We start from the raw sequence: 15,587 nt of genomic DNA on the forward strand, positions 1-15,587 counted from the left end.
GTTGGTGCTAGGAAAAAGTGGGGGAACAATTTCGCTGCTGAAAAATTAAGCTGGGGAGGCATTATGGATCTGTAGGTTCAACATGGCCTCATCTCTGCCTTGCTCTCATTTTCAAGAATTTTTAGCGGCTTTCTGTGTCTTCCCAGATGTCTCACAATAAAATGGCATCCATGCCACCTTGTCCTCTTAGTACTAGCTTGGGATACTTCAGCAGATGATGAAATAAACCCAGTTTAGAGCCATTCTCGGAAGTATGTGAGGCCTGGCCGTGAGTCTGCATAAACTACTTTTATTGCCTTCATTGTTTTTACTCTCCAAGAAGCCAATGAGTGACATTTCGGTAAGAAAATAGAGTGAATGTGCTGGAAAGGGAGGTTGTACAGAAGGGGGTCACTGCAAGGAGTGTAATTAGCAAAGGCCACAGTTCTGGAGATTTATGGGAGGCTTTTCTTCTTTCCTGAACACATGTATACTACCTGCAAACAGAATGAATGCCTCTTCCCAGCCAAAATAGGCCCCAATAGAGCTCTATGCCTCTGAGATGGATTTTAATTTAGACCCATTTACGGGATTTACACAAAATTCAGGATTTCTAGAATATTTCCAGTATAGATTTCACACGCACCCCCACCCCCCATTCCTTGGGGGCCAAACTGAAGAAATGTTAGTTATCCAGATGAGTTTGATCCTCTGCATGAGCAGCATCCAGTAGCTGCATTCACAGTGGTAGCGCAAATTATAATACTGATGTCTTAGTTTTCTTCCTTGGCTTTCTTTGGAGTGATAATTAAATATAAACATATAATTTAAAATATATACAGAACAGCTGGCCACCAAAAGTGATCTGCCTAGATAGGAGTTGAGGAGCAGAGGTCAGGCACAGTAGGTCTGTGTTTTCCTACCTGTGCTCCTGAAATTAAGCTGGGTCATTTGGGTCTGCAGTGGTCTGGTTGTGTTACCATTCTACCCTTAAGACTGCCAGTCTCCGTGTGAGCTCGTGCCTGTGCAGGAGCCAGCAGTGCTGTCAGCACCTGTAGCAGCATATGTTGTCACTTTGACCATCTGCCACTGAATGTGATGGAGAAAAGGAGGGACTTGAATGTGAAGTCCTTTTATCTGTATTGTGAATCTGCTTATTATATATCATGTTAATGACTCGTGATCTTAGCCTGGGCCACCATTCACTCAAGAGTTGTTCAGGTGACCACTCATCAGGAGGACTGCACAAAGGAAGTGAGATTTGAGAAGCAGTGCAGAGGTCAGAGAGGATGCTTAGGCATAGGGGACAACTTAGGAGAAAGAAAAGTGCTATGATAACTTACAAAAAGGGGAAGGAAAAGATTTCTGGTGAGATTTATCTACACACATTATTAATAGGTACATGACAAGAATGGGAAGCGTTTTCACCTTCAAGCTCAGCTGATTCCTGTAGCCTGCCAGTGCTTGAAGCTGGCAGCAGTTAAGAGGCATGCGAATTTTTCCTGCTTTTCTGACTCTGAGTCAGTATTTCAGAAACACTGTTGCTTGTGTAGAGTACCTAAATTTTTCAGAAACTAACTCGAATTGGTGCTCAGGCAGACTGCTCTAAGACAAGCCCAAGCAAAGAAAGCTGTGTACACAGTGCTAGGTAAGTGATGTTGATAGGTACATTCTGATTGATGGGTGAGTTTGTCTCCCAAACTGTCACAGGGTTTATAGAGGTGCCACTCAATACCAGTGCTGGAATTGCTTGTCAGAGCACCTGGCTACAAGAGCAATGGGGATTGGAGACAGAGCTGTAACTTTGTTTTTTCTCTGCTTAATGGCCCCAGCATCTGACCTGCCTGTTCACTTCTGTTTGTCTGGTCCTGAAGGAGGCAGCTGGGATTGAGACTGTCAGAGAATTGTGCTGCTTTAGCATCAGGAGGCTAATTGTATTGGGGCTGGCAGCATATGACAAGGGATTGCCTCCTATGAAATGCACAGCAAGAGCAAAAAATTCTCAACAAGGAAGAGGAAAGGTATAGGAGAGTACTGAGATGCCACCAAGCTGCTCAGCAGTAATGTGCACTGTGTTTGTTCTTTTTTCATTTAAAAGCAGCATTTTCAAGTTCACATGTGGAATTACATTCCTCAGGCCTTGGGTGACTCCTAAGAAGTCACAGCTGCTTCTGTGAATAACAGATCACGTCTCCTATGAGTTCCTAGGTCAAACTCACAAGTTAACATTCAGTTGTTGGATTTCACTTTGTTAACACTTGGGGATAAAGTTCTGGTCCTGAGCATTGACCTCTGGATAACACACTGGCTTTAGAGGTCTGCTCTAGGCGGTGTTGCTGATGGCTGTGAATTGCTGTGTGACCTTCAGAAGCAGAGCCTTGCTGGAGGAACCCTTCCCTGTTCCCAGTGCATGCTACTGAATTGCAAATCACCCGAGTGGAGTGGTAGGGGGTGTTCTGGAAGCTCCTGTCCTCTGTGCTCCATTTCACGTTTTCCTTTCTCCTGGATAGCAGCGCACACCACCAGCAGGAGCTTGAAGTTGTGAGCCCTCTTTACATTTGGGCTGAGTTAGTGAGAAGCAGGTGTGGTCCTTTTGGGCCTTCCTTGCATTTAGTGGTCTTCTTAATCCATTTATAACAGCACTTGTCCAGAAATCTGGTTTGAATGAGCCTGAGATGAATGAATAATGTCAACTAGTTCAGACGTCAAATATTTGAACAGCTGCGTGGGTGTTTTCACTGGCTTTGTGCATGGAAGCAACCCCAGGAAGTTAGACAAGGAGGGTCAGGTTGAAATTGTGGCACCAAACCGCATCCCACTGGAACTGGCCTCAAAATCCATCCCTGCTGCAGAATGAAAAGGTATTAGGATGCTGGTTGCAGGCCATTCATTCCCCAGGTGATGCTGGGCCAAGCTTTGCATGCCATTCTTTAGTGTTTTCTTGTGTGCAGGAGCAGTACTGGTATTTATGGATCTTTTGATTCACATCAGAAACATATTTTGTGGCTTTTGTTTTTCCGTTTTATTTAAAGCAGCTTCTGAAGTCCTAAAACTGATGGCACAACTTATATTCCAAGTATTTTTTGGATTCATGGAGGTTACTTTTATTAGCATACAGTTTCTAAATCATTGTTTATTACCATGTTGCAATGGACTGCACTTGGTGACATAAAAAAATAATTCCATATTAAGTGAAAAACTGAGAGTTGGATCACCTTATTGTGCCTTCCTTTAGGTGTTGGTCTGGGAGTCCTTGTTTGATAAGAAAAGAAAATTTATCTTTCTCCTGCCCCTCATTTTAGCCTATGAACTTCTCTGCTCTGCTGTCCTCTGACTGAAAGGCTCTCTCAGATCATCCCAGTGTGTGTTTGCCATCTTAATACACACTGTCCAAACTCTCCCCTTGTACCCTCTCTGCGTAGGAAGTATAGTAGTCTGCTGGCAGTGCAGTAGACAATAGAGCTAAATTCAGCCGAAGCTCTGGAATATTTTCCTTCCAGACTTAAAAGGGATTTTCTTAAGTACAAAGGTCTTGAGAGCAAGGACACAAGGATTCTGAAGTCAAGGTGCCTTAATATTTGTAAACTGTATTGCAGTAAGCAGATCTTCTTGTCTTAAGCTCTAGCCATAAACCACCAGTTGGCCTGAGTCACTTGGAAACAAAACAGACGGAAAGGTGCATGTCTGCTGTGTGCTTGGCATCCTTGCAGAGACAGTAACACATAAGTGGGTTGGTCCCACTTATGTTCATTCATTTGGCCACCTTCCCCCCCACCAAGGCACTTGCTCCAAGTATTCATTGTCTGGCTAATGTTCAGATCACCTCCTGGGACTGGCCAAGTCACAGCTCCAGCTTTGCATGATTTGTGTCTCCCACAGCGACAAGAAAAATGAAGACCTGTGTGTCCAAAGTTTATGGCCTTTGAGAAGTGATGGGCTAAAGTAATGCCAGGTGCAGGGGATGGTGTTACTGCAGGTTAAATGCCATGCCTATAAATTACCACCCCATCACCCACTCTTGACTTTTAAAGCAGCTTTGAAAGACTATCCAGCTTCTTTGACAGGTCTCTCTTACCCCTCTAAATCTTCTCCCAAACATTGTGATGAACTGAATGAGTGAAGATTTACTAGATGAGCCATTGCAGCAAGAGGAGGCAGTTTGTGACACGTGTTGGCTGGCAGTGTGTAGACAGCATGTGAAGCACTCTGAAAGGGGTCTGCTGGAAAAGGGCTGCCCCAGTGACACCATGGGGCTGACCTGCAGGCAGGGCTGCCACAGTACCTGGCACAGACATGAGTGCTGCATTGTTGGTGCTAGTTGTGTTACCTCTGCTGAAAATTAAGGCTGGCAATTACTTTGAAGTAAAAGCTAGTTTATGCTTCTAGGGAAAGGTTAGTCTTAAAATCATTGTCATGCTACAGTTGTCACTTGTTAAGGACCTTCTTGATATTCAGGGAAGAGAAATATCAAATCCATATAAACAAATTTTATTGGGGGCTTAATGAATCAGTGAGAGCATCCGTTCCTAGAGAGCGACAGTAAAGAACTGTGTCTGCATGGTATCCTTGGAAATGAGACCTTTGCTTTGCCCTGCTCTCTGCACAGATGCAGACTGTTAGAAATATAGTTCATTCTTCTGGGCTTATGTTAAGTGTGCTGGTGAGAACCCAGTGGGATGAACAGACTCGGACATCTGTAGCCCTGAAAAGGCTGTCATAATGCTTTGGAATGTCCTCATTCTGCAGACATGCATATAATACTCAGTGCTTCTACAATAATTTTAGCCTGTATTCTGCATTTAGAACCACAATCACAGTACAGGAACATAGCCCTTTTGGAGCATTGGTGCAAGGCCAAGGCGACATCTACCTTACTCTGTCAGTGTCTACAGTTGGGATGTGCACCCTGGTCTACCACAATCCTAGGTCACCAGCCCTCAGGATATGCCAGGTCCTTCAGGCTCTGTCAAGTACCTCTCTCTGAGCCAGGTGTCCAGCTCTGCTCGACAGGGGTGCTAAGTGAGGGAATACTGGAGGCAGCTGCAGTGAGCACATTTCCATCCACGTAGCTTATGTACCCAAACAGCTTAGATCTGCTGAGGAATTGGACACAAATGGGGACCTTGCGACACTCAAGAGTTCAGGAGGTCTTTGCTTAATATCCAGTCTTATGGGAGAGAGCATATTCAATGTTAGCTGTCATGAAGAGTAAATATGCCTTCTGTAGTTTCCCTTCCATTAATAAACCCTTGGCAGCAAATACCATGTGAAGATTCATCTTTGTAGGTGTTTGTGCAGATTCAATTAAAAGAAGCCTGGTTACAGTTTACAAAATGCTTGGGACCAAAGTAAATATATAAATTAGAAAGTGACAATTGTTGCACAGTCAGCCTCAGGTGGAACTGTAAGTGCTTGCATCCTGCTGGAGTTGGGACTGGATGTGTGCCTGACCCACCTGTGCTGGAAGAGCGGAACTCCTGATGAGTTGCATTGCAATTTGCTCATATAAGTGCTTGTAAGAAGCTGTTAATGACAGAAGTCTGATTTTTTTTCCCCCTCTCACAGAAACAGGTTTGCTGTTCTTAAATGTTTAAAATTTTAAAAATCTAAGCCATGACTAAAGGCATTTTAAAATGAAAGAGATATTTCTAATTATGTTTTAGCCTCTGCCTGCCCTCTGCATCTGAATTAGGAAGTAATTCAGAACGTCCTTGTGGCCTTTTCTTACCTGCTAGTAGTGTGGATTTTGCATTAACTACTTCTGTGAAAAATTACTCTTTCCTATTTTGCCTCATTGTTTTTTTGCCTTTGAGACCCTTACAGTGACTTCAATTTTAAAATAGTTCATGTGGTGAGCTAAAAGTCAAGAATGTTCCATTTTCAATGTTGGGGGGCATCTAGAGCATAAAATCTAATAAGTTAGAGCATTTCTGTGAGTGTTCTTGTGCAATCTTTGGAGAGGGCACCTTTTATGAGGCTGTTAAGAGTAAAGGACAAGCCTGCAAACTGGTGCTGTAGCACCTTTCTTGGGAGATCTCCTACACTTCATCTCCAATTCAAATGCTCATCTGTGTGTTTTATTTTCTTTCAGGTTCTGGGTTTATCATGTGCAGCGGGAAGGAGAATCCAGACAGCGACGCCGACCTGGATGTGGATGGAGACGACACACTCGAATATGGGAAACCACAGTATCGTTTTTGAAAGGCTCTTACTGAGAGGGAAGCCAGAGGTGCATCTGCCCTGGGTGGAAAATCTGTGTCCAGCCCTACTGGAAAGGACACAGCCTTCTCCAGTTACTGTGTTACTTGAACTAGGAAGGATTCCCAGTTACTCCCTCTGAGATCATACCCTTGATGCAGCACTACTTCAGACCTCGTTGAAGTCTATAGCAGACATTGCAAAGGATCAGTTACTTTCTCTCTTCTGTTTCATAAGCAATCTGTTGCCTCCATCCAGGTTTCTTCCATATGGATAGCTTTTCCTGCTTCATGGGTAGGAATTGAGTTTATTTTCCACAAGATACCCTTTTGTTTTCAAGGGGTTTGTGCCGTAAGCGCTATTCACCTTCCACTCTGAGAGGTTTGATTTTCTTTTTTCCTTTCATTAGACAGTTCATGGGAAGCATTATCATTAAGGCATATTTTGGGAACTTCTCCGTCTGGGGGCAGGCTCTTTGGGCACAGCTCTGGGTGAGCTATGGGCAGACTTCTGTCCCACAGCAGTTGTAATAGGCATCAAGGAAGAATTCCTGCAAGGGCATGAGGCAGACACTGCCTTAGCTGTGATGAGGGGCAATGTATAACTGTAGAATTAGGTTTATTGAAATCTGTACCAGCCTTTTAAGAGTGAAGCTTCAACCCTTCACTGATAAAAGAACTCTCTACTTCAAACGGAATTTGTGAAATTATGCAGGTTATGTTTGCACAGGTTTGAGAACTGGTTTTCCCTTTCCAAGAAGCTGTGGAATCATGTTACTGTCAAAAGGTTTCTGCTTCTTTCCATCTAAAACAAAACGTTAATCCAGAATTTAAAAGCAAGCCCCTTCATGAATACCAACCCCTCTTTTTTTAAGGTGTTCCCAGTTGGAAATAATTTGTTTTATATCCCAGACAGCATCCTAACCATCTCAAAAGCCTTTCCACTGTCTGCAGCAGGGTTGTACATTCCTTAACCCTTTGTGCTCAGGTACACAGAGGCAGACATTATCCCTTGCACTGGAGAAGAGCCAGGTGAAGCCAAAGAAAGGGAGGCTCTCCGAGGTGCTGTTTTAAAGTAAGTATCACGCCTTTCTAAATTGCAGCATTCATTACTTACGGGGAGTCTCAGTTTGTGGAAAATACCTGTTAACTTGAGTGCAAGGGTTGCAACAAGAGACTTACAAAGAAGCATAGTCCGACAGGTGGGTCTCCATTTCTACCTGTGCAGCCTCAATAAAGCCTCCCTGCACACTCTCCCTCTCTGAGCCGCCGCGCTGCCCTGCCAGTGCTATCTTTGCCCTGAACAGTGCTGGACAGAGGATGAATTCTGGCTGTGAGGAACTGTGCTGTACTAAGGCCTTACACATCATCTTGCTTCATGATGAAATGTGGCCTCTTAGAAGTACAGTGTGATGGCACTGGAATCTTGGTTGGCACAGTAGGAGTCTGGCACCCCATGTGTGACTTCATTGCATCCAATTACATTACAACATTACATGTTGTGGGATGTGCAAACTAATCCTTCTGTATTCAGCTCTGGGTTGGGGCAGGATGTGTGCTTTGCCCACATACATATATGGAGAATGTAGGCAGCCAGCATTCAGGGAACTCGGGGAAGCATTTCAGGCAAATAAAATGAGTCTTAACAGGAAGCTAGGATTGCTTTCTAAGCCCTCTGCCCTGCATAAAACAGGACTTAAATTACCCCTCTATCTCTTTTCACTGAGTGATCCTGTGGGGTCAAGGTTGAAGTGATTGATAGAGCAGTGAAATGAAGTTTTCTTACTGCTTAGCTTGTCGCAAACACTAGTTCAAAATTAGGTTTCACTCCATAGAAAAGTGGCATTTGCCACATGGATCCAAATCATTGGTCCGTTCAATACTTTGCTAACCATGCTAGTCCAAAGGCTAGGCCTCAAAGATGCTGAAGCTCCTTCACAGCCAGGACTCTGGTATTGTAGCAGGAGGATGCTGGGTTATCAGTGGCTGTGGACACTTAGTGCTTGGTGAGAGAACCGAGGACCTGAGGCCAGGTGACCCAGTTCCTTCATGTGGCTTGCACCTAACACATTGTTTTGCTGTTTGAGCAAGGTCCTTCCTTGCACATTTCCTGGACTTGTTTGCCCATCTCTACAACATGAGAGGTGATGTTGCTGGTAAAAGCACCTTGAAATTCTGTCGAGTTTCTGTAGCAATGCAATAGTGTTGCTGATGCCCTGAAGTATGAGCATGTTTTTTGGCTGGCCATCTGCTCACATTTTGAAGCTTAGACTGATGGATAGAAGTATTGAGAGAGAAGTGGTGGGTGAAAGGGGTAGCTTTTCCTGAGCAGCAAAATTATTTTGTATTCAATCTTTAGCATATTGTCCTTTTCTCTTTTAGTGGTGGCACACCAAGTACTCGAATAACACCAGAGTTTTCTAAATGGGCCAGCGATGGTGAGTGTTGAAATCGTAAATTGTTAATTTATATACTGCAGGAGGGCAGATAGATAGTCCATGTCTTCTGCTTGCCAGTACTTAGGAGAGGTAGTTACTAATGCTCTTGCAGAGTGTCATCAGATACGTATGCACAAAAACACACTCTCTTTTTGAAACTTTACAGCACAATTAATTGTCGTTAATGGCATCTAGGGAAGTTCCCAAAAATGCCACTGTAACGGATATGGTGATGAGAGATGGGGATTGGATTGACTTGATGTCATGTCACTGAAAGGCAAGCTGCTATATTACAGAGGGAGCCGCAGAGCCTGACAATGTGATGCTGGTGTTCAGCTGCTGGGCATTTAAACTACACAGGTGCACCTATTGTTGAGTATTTTTCAACTGCTTTCTTATATTCCCTTCTTTGAGAGGATATGCTAGAGACTTGTATCTTTTGGATGGATCTTGTCCTTGCTGGCCTTTGTATGGCAAGAAAAGCCTACAGCTCTGAAGGCCTCACCTTTGGAGTGGAAACTCTAGGATCTGTCCTACTTCATGACCTGTAGTTGAGACTCCAGAGCAAATGAGTAAATGTGAATAGGTACCTTTGCATACATTACTTGAAAGCTCATTGCATTAAGAAGGAAGGGGGAAGTGTTAAACCCATTCTACTGCTGGGGGTTTTTATTCAATGCCAGCAGCACTGTAAGTGTAAGCAGCAACCTAGTGGAAATATGAGAATAATAAAACCTGGCGCTTTCCAGCTGTAGATGCCAAATCCATTTCCAGAGCTGGGCAGTGCTGCTCCAGCTCCCTTAGGAAGGAAACTGAAGCTCACCGACCTGAAGAGACATGTCCCAATGATTTTGTTCCATGTTGTGTTCCTGTCATACTTTGGGCATTTGATTCCCAGCCTTGAAAGTACCTACAAGACATAACTACTTGCCAGTGGGAGTGGGGGAAGGGAGTAAAACCAGTTTTGCCAAGGGCATGATGGTTAAATGGAGAGCATAGGATATCTATCACAGGCATTTTCTTCTGTGGGATAGGCAATCATATTTCTTTTCTGTGATGTAGAAGCACTTGCTTATAGGTATGAGCAGCTTCAGTAGCTACAGCCATGGAGGTGATGAGGAGGCAGCCCTGATGACATTTGCTATGAGCTGTTTTCTTCATACCTTCTACCTGAATCCGCAGTTATGAATTTACAACCCTGGGGCTGGTTCATCTTCTCACCTCCAGCTGGTGTCTCACACTCTCTCCAGTGCTGGGAGCAGCCATGATGAGCAGACTATTCTGTCATTCTAGTTACCTGGCATATATTTTTCTGCTTGTATCTGAGGGGTCTCAGCAAATGGAAGAGGCTGAGAGCAGGGTCTGGGCTGGGTGGATTTGCTCTGAGCCCACCTTTCTAGAAGTACACTTTCATGTGGCAGCTGCATCGACCCTTCTGAATTAAATCCTTGCTTAAACACTGAGTACATCAGTGGGGGTCAGATCACTATGAAGTGGGGAGAGAGCAGGGGTTGTATTTTGAGCCCTGAATCATAGAAATGTACTGTCCAGAGAGGCCCCCCCGCCAGACAGGGACACTTAGCATCAGTCACTTCTCTCTGTTACCAAGAACTGGCATGAAAATGACTCACTGGGGTCCTCTGAAACTGTGACTTGCTCAGACTATTTCATTGCAATGGTCTAATGTTCTCTTACTAATTTTTCTGTTCTTCCCTCAACAGAAATGCCCTCAACGAGTAATGGTGAAAGCAGTAAACAGGAGACCATGCAGAAGACCTGTAAGAACAGTGACATTGAAAAGTGAGTGTAAAGTGGGTAGCTTCCCTTTTTCTTGTTAAAGAACCATAGTGTCCCATCTGGTGCTCGCAGCAGCAGTGGTAATCCAAAGGTAGGCCTATTTGAAGCTTTTACCACTGGGAAGGGAAGTTGTGCTGCAACACAAAACCTGAACTTGGAACACTCACCACTGCTGTGTTCACAGAGGGTTTGTGTGGAGTTCTCCACCAGATATATCTATGAGGGCAGGTACCCAGTGACAAGGAATTGGGCACAGCTTCGGAAGGTCTTCTCCACTGCAAATTGCCTTCTTTTAAATTATGTAAATAGATACTTCCATGCTTTCTTACTGTATGTTCCACCTTTCATCTCTCGACAAAAGGGAGTCTCCCCCTAGCAGCACTGTAACTTAGCAGAAGTCTCACAGAGGGAATTCCTTTTTCCTGAAGATCTATTTTGAGCCTTTGTATGGTTCCTAACAGAAGTAATGTCTCAGTTCCTGAGTTTTTTACCTGGAGCCCTTTCAGTGGTTCAGAAGTTTAAGTCCCAGTGTTCGAATATACAGTGGTGCAGGGACTGCTGGGCATCTCCTTTCCGTCCTCTTCTGCTCACTGAATGTGCTGCAGTCTAATGTGGAATAGAAATAAAAGGGTTTATCTGCACTGTTCATTTGAGTAACCTCTATTCTAAGTCTCCTTCCACATGCTGCTGGGGTGACTGACTACTTGGGTGATTTGATGGTCCAAGTGTAAAACTACAGGCTGTTCTCTGCTGCCGTGAGATGGAGCAGTGTTTTAAGTTGATTATTGCCTGATATAAAACATTGCCCCAAGATCAAGTGAGAGACCAAACAACTTGAATGAGGTGGAAACAATGATTTAATGGTGGGTTTTAAATATTACATTTTGGGGTAAGATCCATGGATAATTTGGGATGGGGAAACATCTAGTGGTGTAGCATTAAGCTGACTTTACAGAAAGTTGTCGTTTTTCTAATGTCGTTTGTTCTCCTGCCCCTGGTCCTGACTTGAGAGGTTGCATCCCTGGCACATTTTTGGATCTCTGCCATTTCAGGCAGCCTGGCAGAGCATATGTTCAGAGTCAGAGTTAACTGGGGAAACTCGCTGCTGCAGAGGGAACTTTAACACTGCTTTGCTGTCTCAGCACTTTCCTTTCTACAAGCCCTTTTGTTAGCATGTCCCAAATGTTGGCTGGCTGCCATTCGATGCTTCTCGGTCAGCAGACTTTGGCCAAGGACCACTGAGTCCGGGAGCCTGCAGGTCAGTGCAGAACCAGCTTTGTCCTTAGAGCCAGCCAACTTTTGCATGCTGTCTTGGTGGCAAGGACTCATCCCTTCTGCCCTAATCTGTCAGCCTCTGTCTCAGCTGCTGCGTGGCTTCCCTTTGGGCCTCCTGCCTGTCAGCCCAGCAGCCCTCCACCCTCCCAGATCCACTCCTATTGAAAATCTTTAAACTGTAGGAGCTGAAAGGATTTGACATTTTCCAGAACACTTGAGCTCAAGTGATAAAATTGACATAGCTTTAATAATCTGATCAAAGAGGCTTTAGCTAGCACCTTTTGAAGGGTCCCAGAATCCTTTCCAAACAACTCTCGTGCTAACGCTGCTGTGAAGTGTGGAGAGTGAGTATGTGTGTGCATCTGTGCACACACACCTTGCTCTGTAATAACCTTGCCTGCTAAAGCTTCAGTTCTGCTAAAAGTCAGTAAAACCCAATAGAAATTACAGGAAATTCCTTAAATGTCTTGTTCAGTCTTTCCAATAATGTTAATTTTTGAAAGTAGCAGAGGGACCTTTTTTATTTAAGGTACTTTATTTAACTGAGGTTCAGAAAACAAGATGGTGTTTCAGGTGGAGAATTCCTAGCTGCCTTTTATTTTTCCTCTCTCCTTTCCTTTGAGATTCATGTGTGATAAATAGTTTCTGTCCTGCCATTTAAGGAGTCTGAATGCTCTGTATGCTTGTCTGTGTAGAGGGGTTCTGTTAAATTAATTGATAACAGGGATCAGAGCTAGAAGCCTGCAGAAAAGGAGGGGGAAGGGTTTCTCACTGTCTGGCTGCTTCCCACTCCACTGCTGAGCCATGATATATGGCGACCCAGCCCAACAGGCTAAATTGATTCATCTCTAGTTCCTGTTTCTTAATCTGGAGCTAAATTGGTTTCATTTTTCTTGTTTTGGGTGGTGCTTACAGGAAGTTTTTGGCAGCATCACTTTACTCCATTGTTTGTAACTTCAATTTTTGCCTTTACATCTGAGCATTATTGATTGGCATGTTAAACCTTGTGTAGCATCTGATTAGCATTTTTAAAATTGTCCAGAAGCACATGGCTTAGCACCTGTGTCAGCTGTGCGCTCTGTTTAGAGCAGTGGCTAATAGAGTTAGCAGTGATCTGCCTATTGATCCTCCTCTCATAAGAATGACGTTCCTTCCTCCCCTCCTCCAAAAATAAGTCCAGGCAAAGAGAGTAGTGTGTTTTTGTTTTTTAATCCATTAATACAGTACAGTGAGCAGTTCTCCTTTTGGTACACAGCTGAATTTCTTCACTTGAGCAAGTTAATTTAATCCAAACGTGGGGTTTTAAGGCAGAGTCTCTTGCGTGGTTGAACAGCTAGATGGGGTTTGGGGTAAGTCTGTGTTTCTTGCTCTGCTCCTTGTGCTGTGCCAGATCATCAGGAGCTTGGACAAACTGATCTTACCTGTGTAGTGTTGAACTTCAGGTGGCAGCCAGGGGTAGTGGGAAACATGATGCTGATCCCAGCTCTCCTTCCCAGCACTGTGGGGTATCTCAGTGCTGAGCTGTTCTAATCTTGCCAATGTGAGGTGTCTGGAAGACATGCTGGGGTGCTGAAGGCTTTTGGGGAGACGTGAAGGAGCATCACACCATCTGAGCCCTGGCTGTCTGCTGAAGACCCCAGCCACCACCAAGGCAAAGCTCAGTTTGTTCAATGCTCCTTTACGTCAGCTTGGGAGGCAGCTTTGCTCAGAGAGCAGCTGGTCCCTAATTGCCCAGGCACCCCCCCCGCCTCCATTGACGTTGGACTCTCAGCAGAAGCAGTGCTGCTCACAGAGAGCTGCAAAAAGATCCTTCCCCACAAAAAGTCTTTCTCCCTGCCTTCTGAGGGTCTGGTGCCATTTTGAAACCGAGGTTCCCCGGGGTTAAAAGCCAGCATCTTAATTCAGAGTGCCAATGTTCAATTTTGCTTTCTGCCACCAGACTAGATTGCAGGCCAGCGAGAGAGTCTGGGTTAGTGGCCCACTGGGTCACCTCCCATTTGTTTTCCTCAATTTTGTGTTGTCATAAATTCATTCCAGCCCGTTGTGGTTGATCAGTTTATCTCCGCCGGGGCAGGGAGCGCTGCGAGCATGATATATGGCACAGAGCATTGTAGCCAGCCTCTCCATGAATCACTCCAGCTGTTTGGTGTCAGCCCCAAAGCAAACAGGACCCGGCCGCTGAGCATTGACTACGATGAGCTCAGTATGGGAAGAGACATGACGTATGAATGTTTATTTAATAATTCTCTAATATTTCCAGCGGAGTGTGGCTGTGCCTTCTGGGAGGGGTGAAAGGGGGGGAGGTTGAAGAGGGAAACTCTAATCTGTTGGGGTGGGTCATAAATCAGGCAGACAACATCATTAATCAGGGATGGGACAGAAGTGGAAGGAGGTGGGACTGAAACTGCCATCCTCGTTGGGAAGGGTGCTGTGCTTTTTTTTTTTTTTTTTTTTTTTTGTAAAACGAATCTTGTTTCTGATTCTGCTTGGTCCCAGCCACACTGCCCGCATAATAGCAAACCCGGACACAGGGCTGTTTAAGTGAGTATGCTACCTCTGCTCTGAACCTTGCAATACAAGCCTGCCAAGCATTAAATCCCTTTATAATTATGTTCTTTATATAACACTTCATGCTTATCATGCTTCATTGGATGAGACGCTTGTTGGGTTAAAAAGAGGGTTTTAGAGACAAAAAGCAATTGTATTTGTTTTATTTTTCCTGTCTCCTCTTTCTTCCCCTTCCCCCCCACCTTGCCTCTTTCTAATCCAGCTGTTTTGAAACACTGGCTCTGGAGGGGCTCTGGCACAGCAGCACAGGGAGGAGCATCAGTTAAAATTAAACAAAGTTTACATAGGGGTCCCTGTGCAGAGAGACGGGCATGTGAGAGCAGTCAGGGAGGTAGCAGTGTCTGTTGGGGAGACCCTGCTCCCAGGCAGACGCGTCCAGGCGGGAGTGGAGTGTGAAGCCAGAGGATTAGCAGAGGCCTAAAAGGGAAGGAGCTGCACTTAAGCTGGTATGTCAGAGGAAAACAGAAGCTGGTGAGAATTCACACCACAGGATAAGCGCTTCCTAGCCCTTCTCCACAGTGTCACACCATTAACAGGCTTTGCTGAGAGACAAGAACATCTCATAGCAAAGACAGAATTAAAAAATTAACTTGAGTCATAAGTGAACTAACCCTTTGTGCTCTGCTAAGTGAGAGCATGATGCTGCTGGTGGGTCCAGTACTAGAGCAGCCCATGTGAACTTGGGAGAGGATTCAGGACACTGAACTGAAGTGTGGGATTGTCAAAGCCAGGCTGAGAAAGAGCTGCTGGGCTGTGCTGCTTGTGTCCAGATTTTTATCTTTATTAGGTTTTAGTCCTTTTCAGTAGTTCAGTAGTATGTAATACTGTGTTTGTGCTGTATACTGATGTTCAGTGTTGAAAGGATACAAAGATAGATGCTCCATTTCTTTATGACGTGAGGCTTTGGCATTGCTTCTTCCTCTGGGATGTGACAGTGGAGACCAGAGTGCCGGGCTGTGTTTATTCTGCTCCCTCTTTTAACTGTTGGAGAGAAGTTGTACGTGCCAGTGATGGTCTCAAACATCATAACCGCTGTTATAATGACCACTGTGCAAACTGAAATTGTATCAGTGTCTGGTTCTTCACAGGCTGGTGGTTAACGAAGCTCAGCGAGGCAGGCTGTGACTGTACAAGCTCAGACCTGGGGGGTAGATGGTATCTCTCTTTAGTGCAGCGTTGTCCAGAGGTCTGGTCTGATTTCATGCCTTGAGGCAGTTTTCTATAGATTTTGACATCTACATATAGGAAGGGACTCTTGTTTCTGTTGAACCTATAATGTTTTAAAGCTGAAGCATCTGCAAACCCAAGGGAGCTGCTGGCTTCAGGGGCAGTA

At 44.7% G+C, this 15,587-nt stretch overlaps 1 protein-coding gene across 7 annotated transcripts in view; it reads left to right on the forward strand.

Moving 5' to 3' along the window:
- RNF220 (ring finger protein 220) overlaps positions 1 to 15,587 on the forward strand; it is a 220,625-nt gene that overhangs the window by 182,777 nt on the left and 22,261 nt on the right. For all 7 annotated transcript variants that reach the window (XM_048312572.1, XM_048312577.1, XM_048312576.1 and 4 more), the window contains 4 exons: positions 6,071 to 6,167; positions 7,165 to 7,251; positions 8,559 to 8,614; positions 10,336 to 10,414. In XM_048312572.1, the coding sequence (XP_048168529.1) occupies positions 6,071 to 6,167; positions 7,165 to 7,251; positions 8,559 to 8,614; positions 10,336 to 10,414 (319 nt within the window). The remainder of the gene's footprint in view (positions 1 to 6,070; positions 6,168 to 7,164; positions 7,252 to 8,558; positions 8,615 to 10,335; positions 10,415 to 15,587) is intronic.

The sequence above is a fragment of the Corvus hawaiiensis genome, chromosome 9 (assembly GCF_020740725.1).
Source record: "Corvus hawaiiensis isolate bCorHaw1 chromosome 9, bCorHaw1.pri.cur, whole genome shotgun sequence".
Classification (NCBI taxonomy): domain Eukaryota; kingdom Metazoa; phylum Chordata; class Aves; order Passeriformes; family Corvidae; genus Corvus; species Corvus hawaiiensis.